This window comes from Melozone crissalis, unplaced genomic scaffold (assembly GCF_028551555.1).
Source record: "Melozone crissalis strain CALT ecotype California unplaced genomic scaffold, PUWL_Pcris_2 ptg000063l_1, whole genome shotgun sequence".
Classification (NCBI taxonomy): Eukaryota; Metazoa; Chordata; class Aves; order Passeriformes; family Passerellidae; genus Melozone; species Melozone crissalis.
In genome coordinates this window covers 12,120,660-12,138,627 of record NW_026535841.1, presented here as the reverse complement: position 1 = coordinate 12,138,627, position 17,968 = coordinate 12,120,660, and the positions used below count along the sequence as shown (strand labels likewise).

General features: G+C 55.3%; 2 protein-coding genes across 2 annotated transcripts; one reads left to right on the top strand and one right to left on the bottom strand.

Annotated features, from left to right (window-relative positions):
• Positions 1 to 1,679: 1,679 nt before the first annotated feature.
• CCDC63 (coiled-coil domain containing 63) lies at positions 1,680 to 9,289 on the top strand. Its single transcript, XM_054289058.1, has 12 exons — positions 1,680 to 1,685; positions 2,296 to 2,450; positions 2,895 to 3,084; positions 4,179 to 4,298; positions 5,154 to 5,335; positions 5,802 to 5,983; positions 6,650 to 6,858; positions 6,934 to 7,056; positions 7,204 to 7,278; positions 7,666 to 7,837; positions 8,477 to 8,671; positions 9,129 to 9,289. Exons 1-12 carry the CDS (start codon positions 1,680 to 1,682, stop codon positions 9,287 to 9,289), a joined length of 1,770 nt encoding a protein of 589 aa, XP_054145033.1.
• Positions 9,290 to 9,998: 709 nt separating this feature from the next.
• Positions 9,999 to 13,921, bottom strand: MYL2 (myosin light chain 2). The gene is given in 7 exon segments (XM_054288875.1): positions 9,999 to 10,097; positions 10,204 to 10,252; positions 10,343 to 10,418; positions 11,144 to 11,248; positions 12,182 to 12,257; positions 12,871 to 12,960; positions 13,808 to 13,921. Coding segments are annotated over 7 exon segments (609 nt in total).
• Between the last annotated feature and the right edge of the window lie 4,047 nt (positions 13,922 to 17,968).

The window sequence follows — 17,968 nt, the reverse complement described above, 5'->3', positions numbered from 1 at the left end:
CAGGAACAGCAGGAAAAGCTCTGGGAGCTTCCCCCAGCCCTGGTGGGATCCTCAGGCTCCGGTGCCTCCCTAGCAGGGCTCTGCCCTCAGCTGTGATTTTTCTTATCAAACACCACATTCTGCTTGCTGCCATGAATATGATTTCCAATTAAATGCCTCCTCAGAGCCTGTCTGGCTGGGAATTAGGCTGGGACTTGGTGCCTGGGCTGTTAGCTCATCAAAGTCTCCGGGATAACGGGGAGGTGCCGATGCTCTGCTCGGGGATTTTGCTCGCGGCTTTGAACTCGCTGCAGCCCTGCAAACTGGGACAGGCTGCCCTCTGCTCACCTTCAGAGTGAGCTCTGCTCTATTCTCCTTCAGCCCACAGCTGAGTAAGCATCTCCAGGGCTACAGAACACAGCCCCTGTGCTGCTGCCCTCCGAGGATCCCAGAGTTTGTGCAGCCCCTGGGAAGGAGTTGGCCATGCGCTCCGGCTCCCGGGGAAAGGATTATGGTGGCTCTTATGGCTCAGTCCACAGCCCCTGTGTGCTTCCCTGCATAGGGAGGAGAGGAGTGGGCATGAAGCCTCAATCTGTCCCCTAATCAGCCACCCAACATGTCCCTGTCCCCAGGGTCCTTCCCCAGTTTGGCAGCGCCAACCGTTGCTGCTCAGGGTGCCAGCAGTGGGGGCAGTGAGGGGGTGATGGTCTAATTGTGAACAAAACAGATAAAAACCAGGCTGGAAGGCCAAAAATCTGGATGTGGTGTGAGCAGCAGCCCTAATCCTGAAGCACTGCTGGGGATGGTGAGCCCCTGGCTGCTCCTGTTGGAGCAAAAGGCTTTGAATGCCAGGTTATGGCCCAGTTCCAAATGAGGGTTTCTCCTTGCTGTGGACACACAGCCAGGGATATGCTGGAGCTTCAGGCTGGTTTTGGGACACAGAAACCCTTTGGTCCATGTAATGTGGGGTCCCAGCAGCTCCTTGCTGGGTCCACCATGGGGCACCACCCTCACTCCGTTGTGGTGATGCTGCCTTGGCAACCATGGAACCTGGGCCAGTACAGGGCAGGACTGGGACCAGTTCTCTTCTAGGTTCTTCCCTCTGCTGAGCTTCTTGCTGGAAATAGGGGTGGATCTTTGGGAAAACCTGAGTGCCACTGTGGTTCTGTCTCCTGGCTGGAGAGGAAGGTGCCCTGTGTGGGGCTGAGCAGTGTCAGGGGACACAGGGACATCCAAGGGACTGCAGTCAGTGTGGTTGCTGGGGACCAGCTCTGGGGGTAAGGGCTGCAGGGTCCATCCAGTGCCCTCCTGGCATCAGTGGGGCAGAGGGGCTCAATCCAGGTGTTCTGCAGGCACAGTGTGGGGGGGGGGACTGGCCTCGCTGGAATTTCTATGGAAACCCAGGTACTGAATGGGATGGAACAGCTCAAACCATCTGTTCTCCCCCTACTTATAAAACTCGATAATTTCACGATGACATCACCAGAAATGCTCTCCTTTTACTCCTCTTGCAGCCATCTGTGATGGTTTCCTCATGTGCCAAACACGCGAGCGGGTGCTGAGGGATGGGCAGGAGGACACAGCCACCCCATTACTCCTGTTTCATTTCTTCCCTTGGAAAGCAATCCTGTGCCTGCAGAGTTTCACTTGTTCCCTTCCCGAGGCGTCTACGGAGCAACCAGCAGAGTTAGACGGGAAAAATGAAGGTAAAATAGGACAAACTAAAGCTGGACTTCACAGGGACTGTGGAGGATCTGCTGTGGGGATCTTACCCATGGCAATAAACATCCAGCAGGTTTGCTCCTGCCAGCAAGGTGCTGGGGAGCACTGGGGCTGCTTCTCCTGTGCCAGGAATGAGGAGATTTAGGTGAGATTTGGGTGTTGGGAGAGGCAGAGTTGGGGAATTGGAGCCAGCTGAGGACACAGGTAGGGGTGGGTCTGACTGCCTTCAGTGCCTGCTTGCTGGGCAGTTTCTCAGCTAGAAGTCACCTTCTGATGGTCAAGGACAGGAACACTCCTGCTCCATTCCTGCTCCACTCCTGGGCTTGTCCATGTCCCCAGCACCAATGGCTCTGGTTCTCACCCCTGTGGTCCTCGCTGTTGTGTTGGGTGATAAAAGAGGTGACAACCTGCCATCACCTGTCCTCTGCACTGGTGGAGGTCTCTCCCTGTCCTGGAATGGAGGTGCTGGCTGCAGCTCAGCCAGCTCTGTGTGTTTTGGGTGGTGGTGGAGATCTCAGGTGCCAGGGAAGAGCTGGAGCTGCTGCTGCCGGCTGAGTTTGCTCGATTGACCAAACCCTCCCTTGTCTGTGGCAGAGGAGAGAAGCCTCAGCAGACCTGGATATCACCGAAAAGGAGAAGGAATACAGGGCTAAAGTGGAGATCAGGCACCTGCAGACTCATTTCCATCATGAAGCCTACAAGAGGAAATTCTTCGACGCCGAAATCTGGCGGCAGATGCAGGCTCAGGAGTGAGTACAGCTCTGCCTGACTGCCTGGAGCTTGGGGAGTTCCTCCATGCCAAAATCACTGATTTATAGACTCCCACAGGCAGGGACACCCTCCACTATCCCAGGCTGCTCCAAGCCCTGTCCAGCCTGGCCTTGGACACTTCCAGGGATTGGGCAGCCACAGCTTCTATGAGCCCCCTGTGCCAGGGCCTCGCCACTCTGAGCAAGGAATTTCTTCCTAACATCTGATCTCAATCTCTCTTCTTTTAGCTTAAATCCCCTCCCTCTTGTCCTATCCATCTGCCCATATAAAACATTGCTCCCTCTTTTCTGACAGCAATCAAGGGATTGCTCTCCCTTTTTGATAAAGAGATCTGGGGACCACAGAGCAGAGATGGGGAGGAGTAAGGAGCTGCCCTGGCAGATGTGATATGCTAAATGTCATTTGCTGTTCCATTTTTGCAGAAGAGAAATAGCTGATCTGAGGCAAGAGCACGGACATGTGACAGCAACGCTGAAGCAGCTCTATTCACCGAGCAGCATGGTGTTTGTGAACAGGAATCGCATGAAGGTCCGAAACCTCATGCAGACCAGCATGCAGAATGATGCCCTGATCAAAGAGAGAAAAGCCCAGCTAGCTGACCTGGCCAAGCAGGTGAGAGCACCTGGACTGTTCCCTGCCGGAGTCACAGAGTGAGACCTGTGGCTGAAACTCCTCAGTGTAAAACACATTTAATTCAGCCCTTGGAATATTCCTCCTGGCAAGTGACACATGACAGTGACAAATAGAGCCAGGCTCCCGTTCAAGTCAGCAGCACTGACTGGAAAAGTGAGGTTGGACTCTCAGCCTTGTCCCACTGGTCCCTGCACCCCTGTGTGGTGGCACACACCAGCCCAGGGCCACAAAAATCCCTCTCCTTCCCCCTTCACTTCTTTTTATTCTCCTGAAAAAGAGGTAAAACTGGAACAGTGCCGTCTGAGGTGTGCCAAATACAGGAACAGCAGCATCTGAGGGATGCCCCATCCCTTCTCCTGAGGATCTGGTTGGATTTGGGCAGGAGGGGAGTGGGAAGCCAAGGGAAACGTGGGCTATGGAAGTGACAGTTCCCTTCAGCATTGCTCTCAGAGCCAGCTGCCCAGGCTGGACTCCAGGGAACATGCTGGGATAGTTTGCCATTGCTGGAGGTGCTGCAGAGCTTTCCCAGCAGGGTTAGCTTTCTGTCAGGGATGATGATAACTCTGACTTGCCTGAGTCATCCCTCCCCCACCTGCCCCCTGCTTCACCATTCTCCAACTGCTTCACTCTTCCATGGATTTATTTCCTCTGGAATCTCCCCACTTCTGGCAGAAGTTTTCCTCCTCTCCTTCCCAGGGAGGACTGCACAGATCCCTGCCTGGCCAGCACAAAATCTCTACCACAGCCCCATCCTCATTGCCTCTTCCACCTTGCAAAGCGCTGCTGTACCATGTTCAGCACCTGCTGGAGTCCCTCCAAAACCAGCTGCACTTCCTTCATGACACAAAAAAACCCCATTCCCAGTTACAGTTCATGTTTCTGCATGTGCAGGGTGGGATCCTCTGGGATTAAAGCTGCTCCTATAACTGAGAGCTCATTAATGACAGGGTTGCTGTAGTTCAGATCAACAGAGGGGATTTTCTTTGGCTCTGTGTGCTGACAAAAGTCCAGAATGTAGGGGTGGAGATTATACTTCCTGGGTTGTTTTTTTTTTTTCCTGTGTGTGTGTGCAGGTTTTAGAGCTGGAAAAAAAGATAGCGAATCAAAGAGAATCAAACTGGAAGGAGTTGGGAGCAAGGACCCGCAAACAGCTGCATAAGACGATTGAGTTACTGGAGATGCGTCTGCGTCATGTAAGGAAACATTTTGGAGACTTTTGGAGGACATTTGTGGGGTCACACAGGGGCCTGACACCTTTCTGGTCAGGACAAAGCACATGGTGCAAACGTGTTTGGTTGCCACAAGCTGCATGAAGCACCTGCCTTGTTCCCCTGGCCTGATCGTTCCCAGAATATTTCAGAATATCTCAAAGGCTCCTTCAGGCTTGGTGACCCAAATGCAGCACTTGTGCTGTGCCAAGAGGCCTGAGGGTCTGCACCTGCTTTGTGATCAAACTGGGCTTCCTGGAGCCACCTTGCCCTGGACAAAGCCAGCTCCAGCTCTCTGTTGTGACCAACTTGGTCTTCTGTTGCCTTTCCTCTCCTGGGGAGGAGGACAGTGCAGGGCCAGCTTCAAATCTCTTGGGCTGTGTTTTGTCACATACAACTTTCATGAAAAATCCTTTCCTTAGGATTTTTTCCTCCTGAGAAGCTGAGAGGCCTCAGGAATAGAATGTAAACAATGGTTATCTGCTGCTGGGGAATGCACCTGTGATTGGTCTCATGTGTTTGTTTCTAATTAATGGCCAATCACAGTCCAGCTAGCTCGGCTCTCTGTCCGAGCCACAAACCTTTGTCATTCATTCTTTTCTATTCTTAGCTAGCCTTCTGATGAAACCTTTTCTTCTATTCTTTTAGTATAGTTTTAATGTAATATATATAATAAAATAATAAATCAAGCCTTATGAAACAGAGTCAAATCCTTGTCTCTTCCCTCAACATAAGACCCCATCACAGTGTTTGACCCTGCCCTGGTAAAGGTCTTTAAGCAGCAACCTGAACCCCCCCAGTCCCCCACCAGCTCCAGAGCTTTTGCTTTGCTCTCCCCAGGTCACTGTGTGTTACAACGCCGTCGTGGCCAGGAACAACAAGCTCAGAGAGGAGACTCTGAGCCTGCAGATCCAGAAAGCCAGTTTTGACAACCTCTACTGGAAGCTGGAGAGAAGCCTGGTCCTGCAGAACAAGCTGCTGAACGCTGCTATCGAGCAAGCCACAGAGGACTACGACCAGTGGTACGGGGCCTTGTCAGCCCTCTGGGCAGAACTTGGGGCTGCTGGGTGGTGCCAGTGATGAGTGTGCAAACACAGAGACCAACTGAGGCTTCAGGGGGAGGACTGACCACTCCCATCTAGGTCTGCGTGCTGAGGGTTGGGTGCCTGGTCACTGTGGGGAGACTGGTGCCTCCAGGGTGTTTCATTCCATCTGTCCCAGATGTTTCTTTGGATGGGATGGACTGCCCCATGGAGAAGTCTATTTTCTGTGTCTCATCAGAGCTGGGCGCTATGCCCAAGTACAAAACCCCACCAAAATCTGTGTTAGTGGCTGTGAATTCCCTCTGGACTGACTCCACTCCATCCAGATGAGATCTGGGAACGGGCACAGCACCACAGGGGCTTTGGCAGGTCTGGCCCGCCTGGGAGTGGCCAGGAACACAGAGTCTTGTGCACACACGAGGTGTGAGAGCTGCTCTCCGTGCAGGATGGAGGATCTGGGGCGGATCTCGGACATCCGGGACGTGCGCTACAGGGAGACCATCCAATACAACATCAGACTGCTGGAGAGGAAGTGTGCCCTGCACCAGGAGAGCAGGCTGAAGAACTTCTTCCTCAGCAAATGTGCAGATCTCTCTGTATTGAAGGAACAGGCCAAAGCGAGAGAAGGTAACAGAGCAGGATTTGTGGCACAGGGAGCACAAACCCAAAGTCTGTGGAGTTGATGGGGTTGGGCTGCTCATGGTGGTTTATGGAATTGCACCCCAAAGGCAGGATGGCTGCCCTGCCCACAGCCTCCCCCACCCAACCTTCACCCTACAAACAAAAAGGCTGAGCAGTGATAATTGAGTGAGACTGAGTGTCTTGGGGTGCCCTCGGGACAGGGAGCTGCTCCTGTGTGCAACCAAGGCTCATTTCACCACAGAACAGGTTGGGTTGGAAAGGAGTCTTAAAACTCATCCAGTCCCACCCCCTCCATGGGCAGGGACAGCTTTCACTATCCCAGCTTGCTCCAAGCCCTGTCCAGCCTGGCCTTGGATGCTTCCAGGGATGGAGCAGCTGCAGCTTCTCTGGGCAACCTGTCCCAGAGCCTCATCACCCTCACAGGGAAGAATTTCTTTCTAAAATCTAATCTAATCTAATAATTCTGTCCTCCTGGGAGGGAATCCATGGTGTTTGCTCCATTCCCATGACATCCCTGCTCAGTTTCCTGGCAAGAGAGGGACCCTCTGCCCCTCCACACTGCTCCCTCCTGCCCCAGCCCTGCACCAAACCCCATAGCACTGCCAGGAGGGCTCTGCAAAGGGCAACCACGGCTCTCTGTCTCTTTCTCAGCCTTTGAGGCAGCTGAGAGGGCCAAAGCGAGCCAAAAGGAGAGCTATGAGGTGGCCTACAAGCGTCTGCTGGAGCTGTCGGACGGAGACATCGATGATTTCTTGGAGGACTTCCTTGAGAAGGACAGGAAATTCTTCATCCTCTTTAACTTTGCCATTAGGCTGAACGTCAAGAATGAGAGTCTCAGGCAGAGGATCGAGGCCGTCCAGGTCTGTTCCTGCCTCTCCGTGCCTCCCCTTTCCAGGCCGTGATTTTGGGCCAGGGTGGCTTTGTCCTCTCCCGAGTGTCCTTCCTTCACCGCTGCCCGCATCCAGCCACACGGGGAGGATGAGGGGGATGCAAAGGAGCGGCCAAAGCTGAGCTCCGCTGTGTTCTGGGAGCTGAACGTGTCTCAATGCTGCCACCGTGTACCCAGCACAAGCACTGCAGGGTCCCGGGGAGCTGGCAGCATTTCCCGGGAGTTCTGCATTTCCCTGCTCCCTGGGCTGTCCCCAGTCTCCATCTGCTGGGTCAGGTAGAGTTCCACCCCATGTGCTGCTGTTCCCATCCCACAGGATGATATGGAGGCCATGACAACGGAGAGGGAACAGGCAGAGACAACCCAGACTCAGGTCCTGCAGGAGCTGAAGGTATGGTGGCCATGGATTCCCTCTGGAAGAGCAGCACATCCCTGTCTGTGCCAGCACTTGTCCCAGGGAGTCTGGTCCTGTAAATGCTGCTCTGGCCAGGGGCTGGAGAGGTGTGGGGGGAAAAGGGGCCTGCAAAGGTCTTGCAGGGTGAGAGGGTGGCTGTGGAACCCTTCAAGAACCCTCTGGACACAACGCTGTGCCCTGTGCTCTGAGATGACCCTGCTCAAGGAGAGGTTGGACCAGACCACCCATCATGGTCCCTTCCAACCTGGCCCATCCTGGCATGCTGTGATTCTGTCTCCAGACTGGAACTGGGCAGCACTGGGCTGGTGGGGTCAGCGAGGGGCTGGTGTGACACCTTTGTGACACAAAAACCTTTGCTGGTAGGCAAAAATAGCAGAGACCACCAAGGAAGCCAACAAGTATGAGAACAAATACAAGGAGAGCAGCCAACTCCTGGGACAGATCCAATCTCGCATTGAGACCCTCTTGAAGGAAATGGACTGTGACACTACAAAGATAGTGAAGCCTCTTGGGGACAGCTTGGTGCCAGTTTTTGGTAGGTCAGGGCTGCCCATCTTCCTGTGCCTCCACCCTGGGAGGTCCTGTCCACCACCTGCTTACACTGTGTTTAAATTGAGCTTTTGTTTTCCCCTGTCCCATCAGTCACGTGTGCCCTAAAGTGAATTTGCAATGCCAAATTTAGGAGGTAATTTGGATTTTTAACATCCCAGTGGATCCCCAAAGCCTCACTGTGGGTCTGGGTGCTGAAGTGCAATGGGGGTCAGCCTTTCCTCCCAGGCAGCCAGCAAGAGGACAAGGGGAATTGCACTAGGGGAGGTTCAGGTTGGATATTAGGAACAATTTCTTCACAGTAGTGGTCAAGCGTTGGAACAGGCTTCCCAGGGAAGTGGTAGAGTCACCACCCCTGAAGTGCTCCAAAAATAAAGAGTATGTGGCACTTTGTGGTATGCTTTAACAGGCAGGGGATATTCAGTATGAAGTTGGACTTGATGGTTTTGGAGGTCTGTTCCAACATTAACAACTCTGTGATTTTATGATTCCATGACCCAGCCAGGGGGTCAGGCTGCCCTGAAGGAAGTCAGTGGATCCCCTGCACTGCAGACGGCCAGGGCTGGCTTTGGGCAGGGTCCTGCTGCAGGGGCACTGTGGGACAATATGGCTCCTTCCTCCCCAGGCCCCGTGGAGAACAAGGTCAAGGAGTTCCTGATGAGGGAGTCCCTGCTGCGCTACACCTCCCTGGACCGCTCCCAGCGCGCCCAGGGCTTCGTCAGCCCCCTCCGGGAAGCCTCCAGCCACCTCTGGACCATGGACAGGGCCAAGCTCTGCCCACAACCCCCAGACCTGGAGGAGAGCGCTGACCCCAGAACCGGTGAGCAGGGACAGGGGAGAGAGAGAGGCCATGGCTGGGCAGAAGCCCTTCCCAATCCCCCGTGGCTGCCTGGCCCAACCCTGCTGCCCCATGTCCTTCCCAATGCATCCCCTCCAGGCTGTCCTGCCCCACTGGGGGTGTGAGGCCTGTGAAAGTGTGTATGAGGGGTGTGAGGCATGTAACAGTGTGTGTGAGGGGTGTGAGGCCTGTAACAGTGTGTGTGAGGGGTGTGAGCCTGTAACAGTGTGTATGAGGGGTGTGAGAACTGTAACAGTGTGTGTGAGGGGTGTGAGGCCTGTAACAGTGTGTAAGAGGGGTGTGAGAACTGTAACAGTGTGTGTGAAGGGTGTGAGGCCTGTAACAGTGTGTGTGAGGGGTGTGAGGCCTGTAACAGTGTGTGTGAGGGGTGTGAGGCCTGTAACCGTGTGTTTTATGGGATATCTGTTCCCTTGGGCAGCGGAAGAGCCGCTGGGCCGGGAAGAGCTGCGGGAGCTCGTCATCCAGAGGCAGCAGGAGGAGGTGAGCAGGCCCCCCAGCGCGGGCAAGAAGAAGAGGAAGTTCACATCACCCGGTGCATCAGGGAGCCCATCACGGTCCAAGACCCCAGCAGGGAATTAAAGAAGATGTTTCATTCTTGAGCTTCTGCATGCTGCGCATCATTCCATCTTCCTTCTCTGGAAGGAGCCCAACACCTTTCACAGGCCTCAGAACCTCACCAGGTGGTGTCTTGGCATAGCTTCACTCACTGCTGGTAGCACCTGCAGCCAGGGTGGGATCAGCTGCTCCAGCAGAGGGTGACATCCCTGTCACACAAGCCAAGGCACTGCCCACAGCCAGAGATGGGGACCATGGTGCCAATCCTGCAGGGCCTGGCAGGTGGGGTGCAGGGATGGGTGTCCTCTTGGGGTGCTCCCTGCTAAGCTGGCAGAAGCTGACAGCTCTCTGCTGCCTAAAGGAAATCTGAGCTCAGTGCTGGCCCTGGGACCAGGTGGGATGGGCACAGCCCAGTGTGGAACAGGCTGGTTTGGGGCTGGGTGTGGGAGTGGAAGGCAGAGGGACTCAAGGACACATGAGGGGGACGTGCAGTAGGTTTGGGGTGCTGAGGCCAGCAGGGTCTGGAAGGGTCTGAGGGCTCCCACACCACACAAGCCCAAGCACTGCTCACACCAGCAGCTGGGTTTCCTCTTGCCAAAAGGCTTTTTAATGTGAATGCCATTCCCGTGCCAAATTCCCAGGCACATGCCTCTCCAGGGAAAGAGGAAAGGGAACCTCTATGTGACCCAGGGAGAGGTGATCTTGCAGTGCCAGCCCCAGCCCTGAGCCTGGGCTAGTCCTTCTCTTCACCATGAGTGATGACATGGACCAGGTTCTTGTAGTCCAGGTTGCCAGACATGTCCGGAGGGAAGGCAGCGAACATCTGATCGATCTGCCGGGGAAGAGCAGTGACAAAAGGTGGCATGGGAGGGCTGGGAGGAGGGATGGGGTCTGTTGGGATGGAGGGAGGCTGGCAGAGGGTGGGAAGGAGATCCTACCTCTTCCTGGGAAAACCTCTCCCCCTGCGTCATCAGCATTTCTTTGATGCTGCAAACAAGAGATCATGGTGAGCACTAGGCAGGTCCTCATGGGGACACCCCCATCACTCCCTGCCACAGAAACCCCTGCTGCACTCACTAGGCAGATTTCAGGCCTTTTCCCTCTGGATCAAACACCTTGAATGCATTCAGGATTGTCTCCTCTGGGTCAGCACCTGCGGGTGACAAAGCCACGGCCATTGGAGATGGCAAAGGAGGAAACCACCTGCAGCCTCCTGCTTCTCCCAGCCTCGGGGGCAAAATGGGGGGCAGGCTGGAAAGTGGGGCCCCTGCAGGAATGCTGGACACTTGAGTGGAGTTGGTGGCATGTGGAGGAGCAGCCGTAGGGTGGTGGTGTGTGAGCACAGAGCAGGCAGTGTCGCCACCACTCTGGCATCCAGGGTTTATCTAATCTTGGGGGTATTTATAGAGCTCCAGGCACAGTCCTTGGGGCCCTGCAGCTCCAGGCACAGCCCTTGGGGCCCTGCAGCTCCGGGCACAGCCCCTGGGGCCCTGCAGCCTCTTGGAGATCTGCATTCCTTGGGTTAAGTACGTGATTCAGGGTGCAGCCAGATGGGCTGATGGGTCAGAGTCTGGCTGTAGGCAGGGGGGCCACTCTTGGCGCTGCTGCTGTCAGCAGGCTCAGAGGTGCTGCAAGAGCTGTCCCCTCTTCCTATGGGACAGCAGCAGCAGCAGCAGCACAGCCATTTGGGTTTTGTAAATGCCTGGGGAAACTGAGGCACAGAGACCATCTCACACCCCACAACAGTTTGGGGAGTCGTGGGATAAGATGTGGATCTCTGGACCTAGGGGTGGTTGGTATTGTAAATCAGGAATTTTGGGGCATAGGAATGGTACTGGGCACCAGTGAGCACCCCCAGCTGCCCAGGTGCCCTCTCACCCTTGAGCTTCTCCCCAAACATGGTGAGGAACACGGTGAAGTTGATGGGGCCCGGTGCCTCCTTTATCATCTCATCGATCTCCTCGTTCTTCACGTTCAGGCGCCCTGGGGAGAGCAGCTGTGGGTCAGTCATGGATCCAAGTACTGCTCTGTGTGCTGGGGGCTAAAATACACACCACAGAACCTTTTCCTGGGGATTTTCCCCCACTGGAGGGAAGTAGCACATTCCTGGGGAGCCACCTCTGACAAGGAATGGAGGGAGCAGCAGTGAGGTGAGAGAATCATCTCCAGCTCTGGCTTCTCCAGGGTCACAGAAAAGAAGGATGAAAGGACTGAGCTGTGCTGCTTCCTTGCCTCACTGCCCCATGGATCAGCCTCTTTTAGCCCTCCTTGGAATGTTTGGGCCAAGGCCACCAGCACTGGGGTTCTCCCTGTCCCCCAGCCCCAAAAGCAAACAGGATTGAACACCTACATCCTTTTTCCCGAGGCTGTGCTGTCCTTGGAGCTCCATTGCTGATTCATGCTGACCTCTGATGGCAGAGCCAAGCCTGCAGTGTCACAGCCTCCCACAAATCCCCTAAATCCCCTTAATGCCCACACGCCCTGGGATGCCGTGGGATGGGCACAGCCAGGTGCTCCTAAGGGAAAGGCAGGGAGTGCTGGGCTGTGCAATCCAGGAGTGGCTCCAGTGCCAAGGGGAGGGACTGGGAAAGGCAGGAATGTTGGGCTGTGTAATCCAGGAGTGGCTCCAGTGCCAAGGGGAGGAACTGGGAAAGGCAGGGATGTTGGGCTCTGTAATCCAGGAGTGGCCCCAGTGCCAAGGGGATGAACCAGAGCTGCTGTGGGAGCTGCTCCAGGTCACCCATGAGGGATCTCCCAGGCTGGCAGCCTTGGGTTGGGATCAGGAGGATTTTGGTGAAATGGGAGGTCAGGTGAGTGACAGGGGCTTGGTTAAATGCTCCACCCTGCCTTGTTTCTCAATGAACAGGTTTGATGTTGGCAAATCTGGGGAGGGGAGGCTGTTGGAGCTGGGCTCACCGAGGGCAGCAAAGGTGTCTCTCAGGTCTGCCTTGTCGATGAAGCCGTCCCGGTTCTGATCCATGATGGTGAAGGCCTGCAAGCACAGGAGCAGGGCAGGGAGCACAGGGAAAGGGACAATTGTCAGCCTTTGCAAAGGCTTTAGCACCTTTCTCCTTCTCCCTTCAGCTTGGATGGGATAAGGGCGTTTTGAATCCTCCCAGGAGGGGCTCTGGGGATCTCGCTCACCCTAATCCCACACAGCACCCTGGGGTGATGTCAATCCAAACCCCAAAGCTGTACAAACCCTTTCCTTGCCCAAATCCCTCTCACCCCAGTATGACACCAGGCAGAGAGGCCAGCCTGAGCCACCGGCTCCTCCAACTGGGGCCAGTAATCCCTGGAACTGGGATCTGCACAGGACCACATGCCTGCTGTGCAGGGGTGAGAGCTCCTGGCCAGGCAGAAGCTGGGGGATGAGCTCCAGCTCCCTCAGATGTGCTGATCCTCTCAGGGAATCTGCCTCCTGGGCAGTTTTGCCAGATTTAACAGTGTCACTGAGTTGCTATTCTCACTTTTAAAATAAAACAACCCCAAACTGCTCCTGCTGCCTCCTGGTGTGAGCCAGCTGTCACTTGGGAGCACCAAGGAAAGAGCTGAAGGTCACACCACATCCAGGACCCTCGGTCCTTCCCACCAAACCCACCTACCTCCTTGAATTCCTGGATCTGGGCTTGCTCAAACATGGAGAAGACATTGGAATTGGCACCCTCAATCCTCTTCTTGGCTTTCTTGGGTGCCTGCAGGAGTCCAGGTACTCTCCATTAGCTCACTGGCTTTTTATGGGGTCAAATAAAAGCCTAAAAAATGCCCTGTTCTTATTTGTGACTCCTTGGTGGGAGCTCTGGGCTGGGGCTCTCCTCCCTGGGGGCTTGGTGGTTTCTCCCTGCAGCTCTGGGATACTGAGGGGCATTAAGATTCCTGCTTAAATTTCAGCTCCTGGTGAATTTAGCCAAATAAGGCCAAAGAAAGATGAGGAGTGAAATCACTGCTCCCACTGGGGTGAGATATCCCTGTTGGAACCCTGGTTTTGGGAGCACTGCTGAGGTTGCACATAAGGGCTGGAGTCAGTCAGTGCTTCTTTACCCTGCTGTGCAGATATTAAAATATGGCTTAATTAAAAATCTGCCTCCTCCTGCACTGAGGCTTGAATCAGTCAGAAATGGGTCAATGTGTGTTTTAAAGGACTGAAGAGCCCCTTGCTGTCCCACCCAGCCCATTATCCCTCATTCCAGTGCCTGCTCCTGCAGCTGTTTCCTCTCATGGGGGTCTGTCAGGAGGAGGATTTTGGGGGCACGAAATGTCCCTTCCTCTCATAGCACAAAGGAAGGGAAAAGGGAAAAATGGCATTTGGACCCTAAAGCCATCTGCCCTCATTTGAAAGCTCTGCTAGCATGGGGGACACCTCTCTGCTCCCTGTGAGATTCTGCTGATCCACCCAGATGCTCCCCAGTTTTCTCACCCCCTTTCCAAGGCAGACAACACCCTTGGCCCTCAACTCCTTGCTGACTCCTTTGCCCCCTGCCCATTAAAGCTATTCTGGTGAAAAATCAAATTAATTTTCTCTCTTGGTCTCTCAGCACTCACCATGGCTGTGCTCAGCTGCCAATGTCACTGTGAGGGGTGTCCCAGAGGCTCTCCCTCACTCCCCCCCGGATGGAACAATAAATACACCCCCCTGGGGGATAAAAATAGCCCCATGCCCACTTTTGGCTGTAATAGGTAATTTGGCCGCCCCCAGCTCTGTTGTCTCTGCCTTTCTCTGTCCCTCTCTCTCTCTAATCTGGAATGGCAGCTTGTTGTTGTCACCGGCTGACGTGACATGTGAGCCCGGCAGGGTTTCAAGGTTAGCCAAGCTCCGGTGGCCCCCAGCTCCCACACCGGGGATGCTCGGGGACAATCCCACCTGCCTTTGTCACTCGGGCTGGGGCCGGGCTTGTCCCCTCCGCTGGGAGGGCTTGGCCCCAGGGGACCCCCCGCCAGAATCCCCCAAGTTCTGGGACACGGATGTTTCTCCTCGGTGCTTCCAGGCGTTTTTGGGAGCCCCATCGCAGCCTTGGCATGGCACAGCCGGGAGCTGCTCGGCTGCCCGTGGGTCGCCTCCCTTGGGATGCTCCCTTGTCACCCAGCCCGTGTCCGAGCGGGGACATCCCCGGAGCTGCAGCCCCATCCCGGAGCAGGATGCTGAGCCCGGCGGGTACGAAATCTCCTCTCTCATGTGTCACCCCCACTGAGGCACCTGTCACCCACTTAAGCCGAGCATTTGCTCGCCCCGATCCCGGTGGGACACACACATTTAACCCTCCCGATTCCGGGCTCTGTCCCGGGGACACATCCTGCGGGGATGCCGCTCACAGTGCCCAGGCTCTGGCTCGGCAGAAAGATCCAAGGAACCCACGGGGAGCAATCCCACAAAACCTCTGATATGACCCTGCTTGTGGCTGCCGGGACCGGGCGGTTCCCTTTTGTCTCCAGCCCGTTCATTCCATCCCCGCTCCCTCTCGCCTTGCCCGGGATGAGGCTGGAGGAGGATTCACGCTGGGGTGGGAATGGCGCTGCCAGCCCCAGGGATGCCCATCAGCCCCCCGGGCTCTGCGGTGCCATGGCCGTGACCCGGCGGCCTCGCTGCCTGGCATTGTCCCCTCCGCATGCCCAGGAGGGCGGTGGGCGAGCAGGGAGGGCTGGGAACAAAAGGCATTGTGAAACCGGATCCCTGGAACTCCGGGCTCTGCCCAGGCGCTGCCCTTGTTCTCCCCGAGGTCACAAATATCGTGTTTAATCCCTGGCACTCGGCTGCCACCGCCGTGCCAGCGAGGATGGCATTGCGGGGAGGATTTCAGCAGGCAATTCCAGGAGATTTCAGGGGAAAATGTGTAGGGAAAAGTGTCTGTGGAGGAGAAAAACTCCTGATCCGGGAATGACCATCTGGCCTGGATGGAGCTGCAGCTCAGGGAAGGGATTTCAGGATGTGTTTTGGGCTCTGTGTGAGCAAAAAGGGCAGGAGAAGGAGCCGCCAGGGCAGAGCTGGGGCCAGGAGCAGCCCCGGGCACAGCCGGGCATGATCGGGATCAATCGCGGCACGGACGCTCCCTCATCCTGCCAAGTTCAGCTGGATTCATCATCCAGCCGAGCCCAATTACCTTAATTTGTGGCATTAAGGAAAAATCCATAAGCATCAGGGAAGCGATGTGTGGTGGTTCCACAGGACTGGCCGTGGAGGCGCCTGGGCTCTGCCCATGCCCATCCTGGGGCACGGCACAGCAGGAAACCCTGGAGCTGTGGAGGCCTCCCAGAATGTTATTTTGTCAAGAACAACCATTTTTGCCCACCCAGCCTGAAAGAAACCAGACCTGTGTCTCTCCCTGGTGTTGGCCGGTTGTGGTTGGGGGCTTTGGAGGGTCAGGGTGCAGAGGGTGGCGCAGAAATCTGGAATGGGCATGGGGTGCAGATGGCTGCCAGGGTTTCTGCTGTGGTTTGTGAGGCGTTGCATCTGCTCCAGTGCTGAAATCCTCTGTGCTGCCCAGGCCAGATCCTGCTCTCCCCTGAGGATCCTGCTCCAGTCCGCAGATGGAAGCACTTCCAGGCACATCACATCCTTCTCCTCCTCTGGATATCGGGGGCCTTGCTGGCCCCCAGGAAAACCTGAGTGCTTTAAATATGTCTGTATGCACAAACCTGCCTCTGGAGCCCTGGAGTGAACAAAAGAGCTGTGGGAAGTGGCTGCAGCCTGTGAATGGATGTCAAGGAACAACACACGGATCTGTGCCACAGCAAAATCAAGCCTCGTCCCTCCTTATCTGCAAAAGAGCCTGTGTTTTACATGAAAAAGCCTTTCTAATTAATAGGCCAGCCCCTCTTGAGCTCGATAAAAAATGGAGTCAAAAGGATTTGATTAACCCCTGCTCCGTGCCGGGCGCGTGCTCTGCCTGAGCCAGGCCTGCCCGGGGCTGATAACGGCTCCGTGTCCCGGGAATCCCGACAGAATCCCGGTACCCCCGGGCCTGAGCACCCTCAGAACCACCCTGGGGGTGTCCTGAGCCCCCTCAGAGGGCTGGGATGCTCCAGAGCCAGCTCAGTTCCTTCTGAATATCCTCTGCTCCAGCTGGTGTTTTTTTCAGTGCTCACACACATTTGACTAAACTAATACATATGTATACACCCCGGGACGCTCCCATCCAAACCAATGTAAATTACCTCTGACCAATACGTTTTCCCAGGAAATCAATGCATTTTAACACTGGATAATATTTATGAAATTGAATTCTTTTTTTTTTTATTGAAGCTAATGCAATTCCCTTCTGTTTTATGCATTTTTATTAAACTAATGCATTTTAAATTAAACTGTTGTATATTAACTACAATGGCTGTGGGTACTTACAGTAAAGTAATATATGTTTGCTGAAATCAATACATATTCCAAACCTGGGAATTTCCAGTTAACAAGGCTATATCAAATATAACAAATGCATGTACCTGCTTAATTCGATGCTTATATACAACTGGCTGCTATATTTGTTTATTGGTAATGATTATTTTAAAGGAGGGAAGCATATTAAGGGTAGAAAGATAGATTCCTGCTGGGAGCTGCTGCTGGAAGCTGCCAGAGGTGGTCACCCCATCCCTGATGCTCGAATTGGGGAGTGTGGGGGTGACCCACGGGCTCTGGTGCTGGCTGAAATTCATCTCCTCTGGCACAGACTGGTTTCTGTGCCCTCCATCACACCCCTGCAGCTCAGTTCCTCTTGTGTGAATTTTGGGGACATCCTTCCCTTGCCCACCACATCCCCCACAGCTCCTTTCTCTCAGCAGCATTCTCAGGAGCCCTCAGAGGGTTTTACCCCTCTCCCCTCGGTGTTCAGAAGGTTTCCACGTGCGGCAGCTTATTCCGGGCAGATTTGATGCCGCAGCTTTGCCTGACTCAGCTCCGTTTTCCCTTGGAAAGTTCCAGCACCGTGGTTATGGCCGGGAGGCTTTGCCCAGCTCAGGAATTTGGGCAAGAGCCGCCACCTGCCTGATAGAGCCGGGGATGGGGACGAGGACGGGCAATTCCTGAGTCCCAGGGCTGTGTCCTGCCCCGAGAACAGGATGCGGTCCTGGGGGGAGCCGCAGCATTGACAGGAAAGCCATAAATAGCCGCGTTATCCGCCGTGAGCGCGCCAGCGGCGCCGGGGCTGAGATAATTCGGGAGAAGCAATAAAGGAGGAAAATTAATTAAAGAGCATGTGCTAATTGTAGGGGAAATGTGCGTGCAACGAGTAGCCGAGGCAGAAAGGCGGCCGGTGGAGGATCCCGGGTACCACCCTGCACATCCCGGGGGGCAGCGGGGGCTGAGGCCGGGCACAGCTCAGCGATGTCGCGGGCAGCCAAGGTGCCTCTCCCTGCACTCCTGTGCCCCCTTTGCTCCTTTGCGTCCCCTCACTCTGACCGCTCGTGTCCCCCCGTGTCCCCCCGTGTCCCCGGCCCGGCCGGCGGGGACGCGCTGCAGCTCCCGCGGTGGCCGCCAGGTGGCGACGTTGTAGCGGGAGCTGCCAGGTCCTGGCGGGAGAGGGAGAGGAGAGGAATGGGAAAGGGAATTGGGGAAAGGGGTTGGGGAAAGGGATTGGGGAAAGGGATTGGGAAAGGGAATTGGGGAAAGGGGTTGGGGAAAGGGATTGGGGAAAGGGATTGGGAAAGGGATGGGGAAAGGGATTGGGAAAGGGATGGGGAAAGGGGTTGGGGAAAGGGGTTGGGGAAAAGGGATGGGGGAAA

Coding starts and splice junctions, on each gene's coding strand:
- CCDC63 (XM_054289058.1), top strand. Junction 6,859..6,933: donor AGAGGATCGAGGCCGTCCAG/GTCTGTTCCTGC, acceptor TCCTCTCCCGAG/TGTCCTTCCTTCACCGCTGC. Junction 7,279..7,665: donor AGGTCCTGCAGGAGCTGAAG/GTATGGTGGCCA, acceptor CTTTGCTGGTAG/GCAAAAATAGCAGAGACCAC.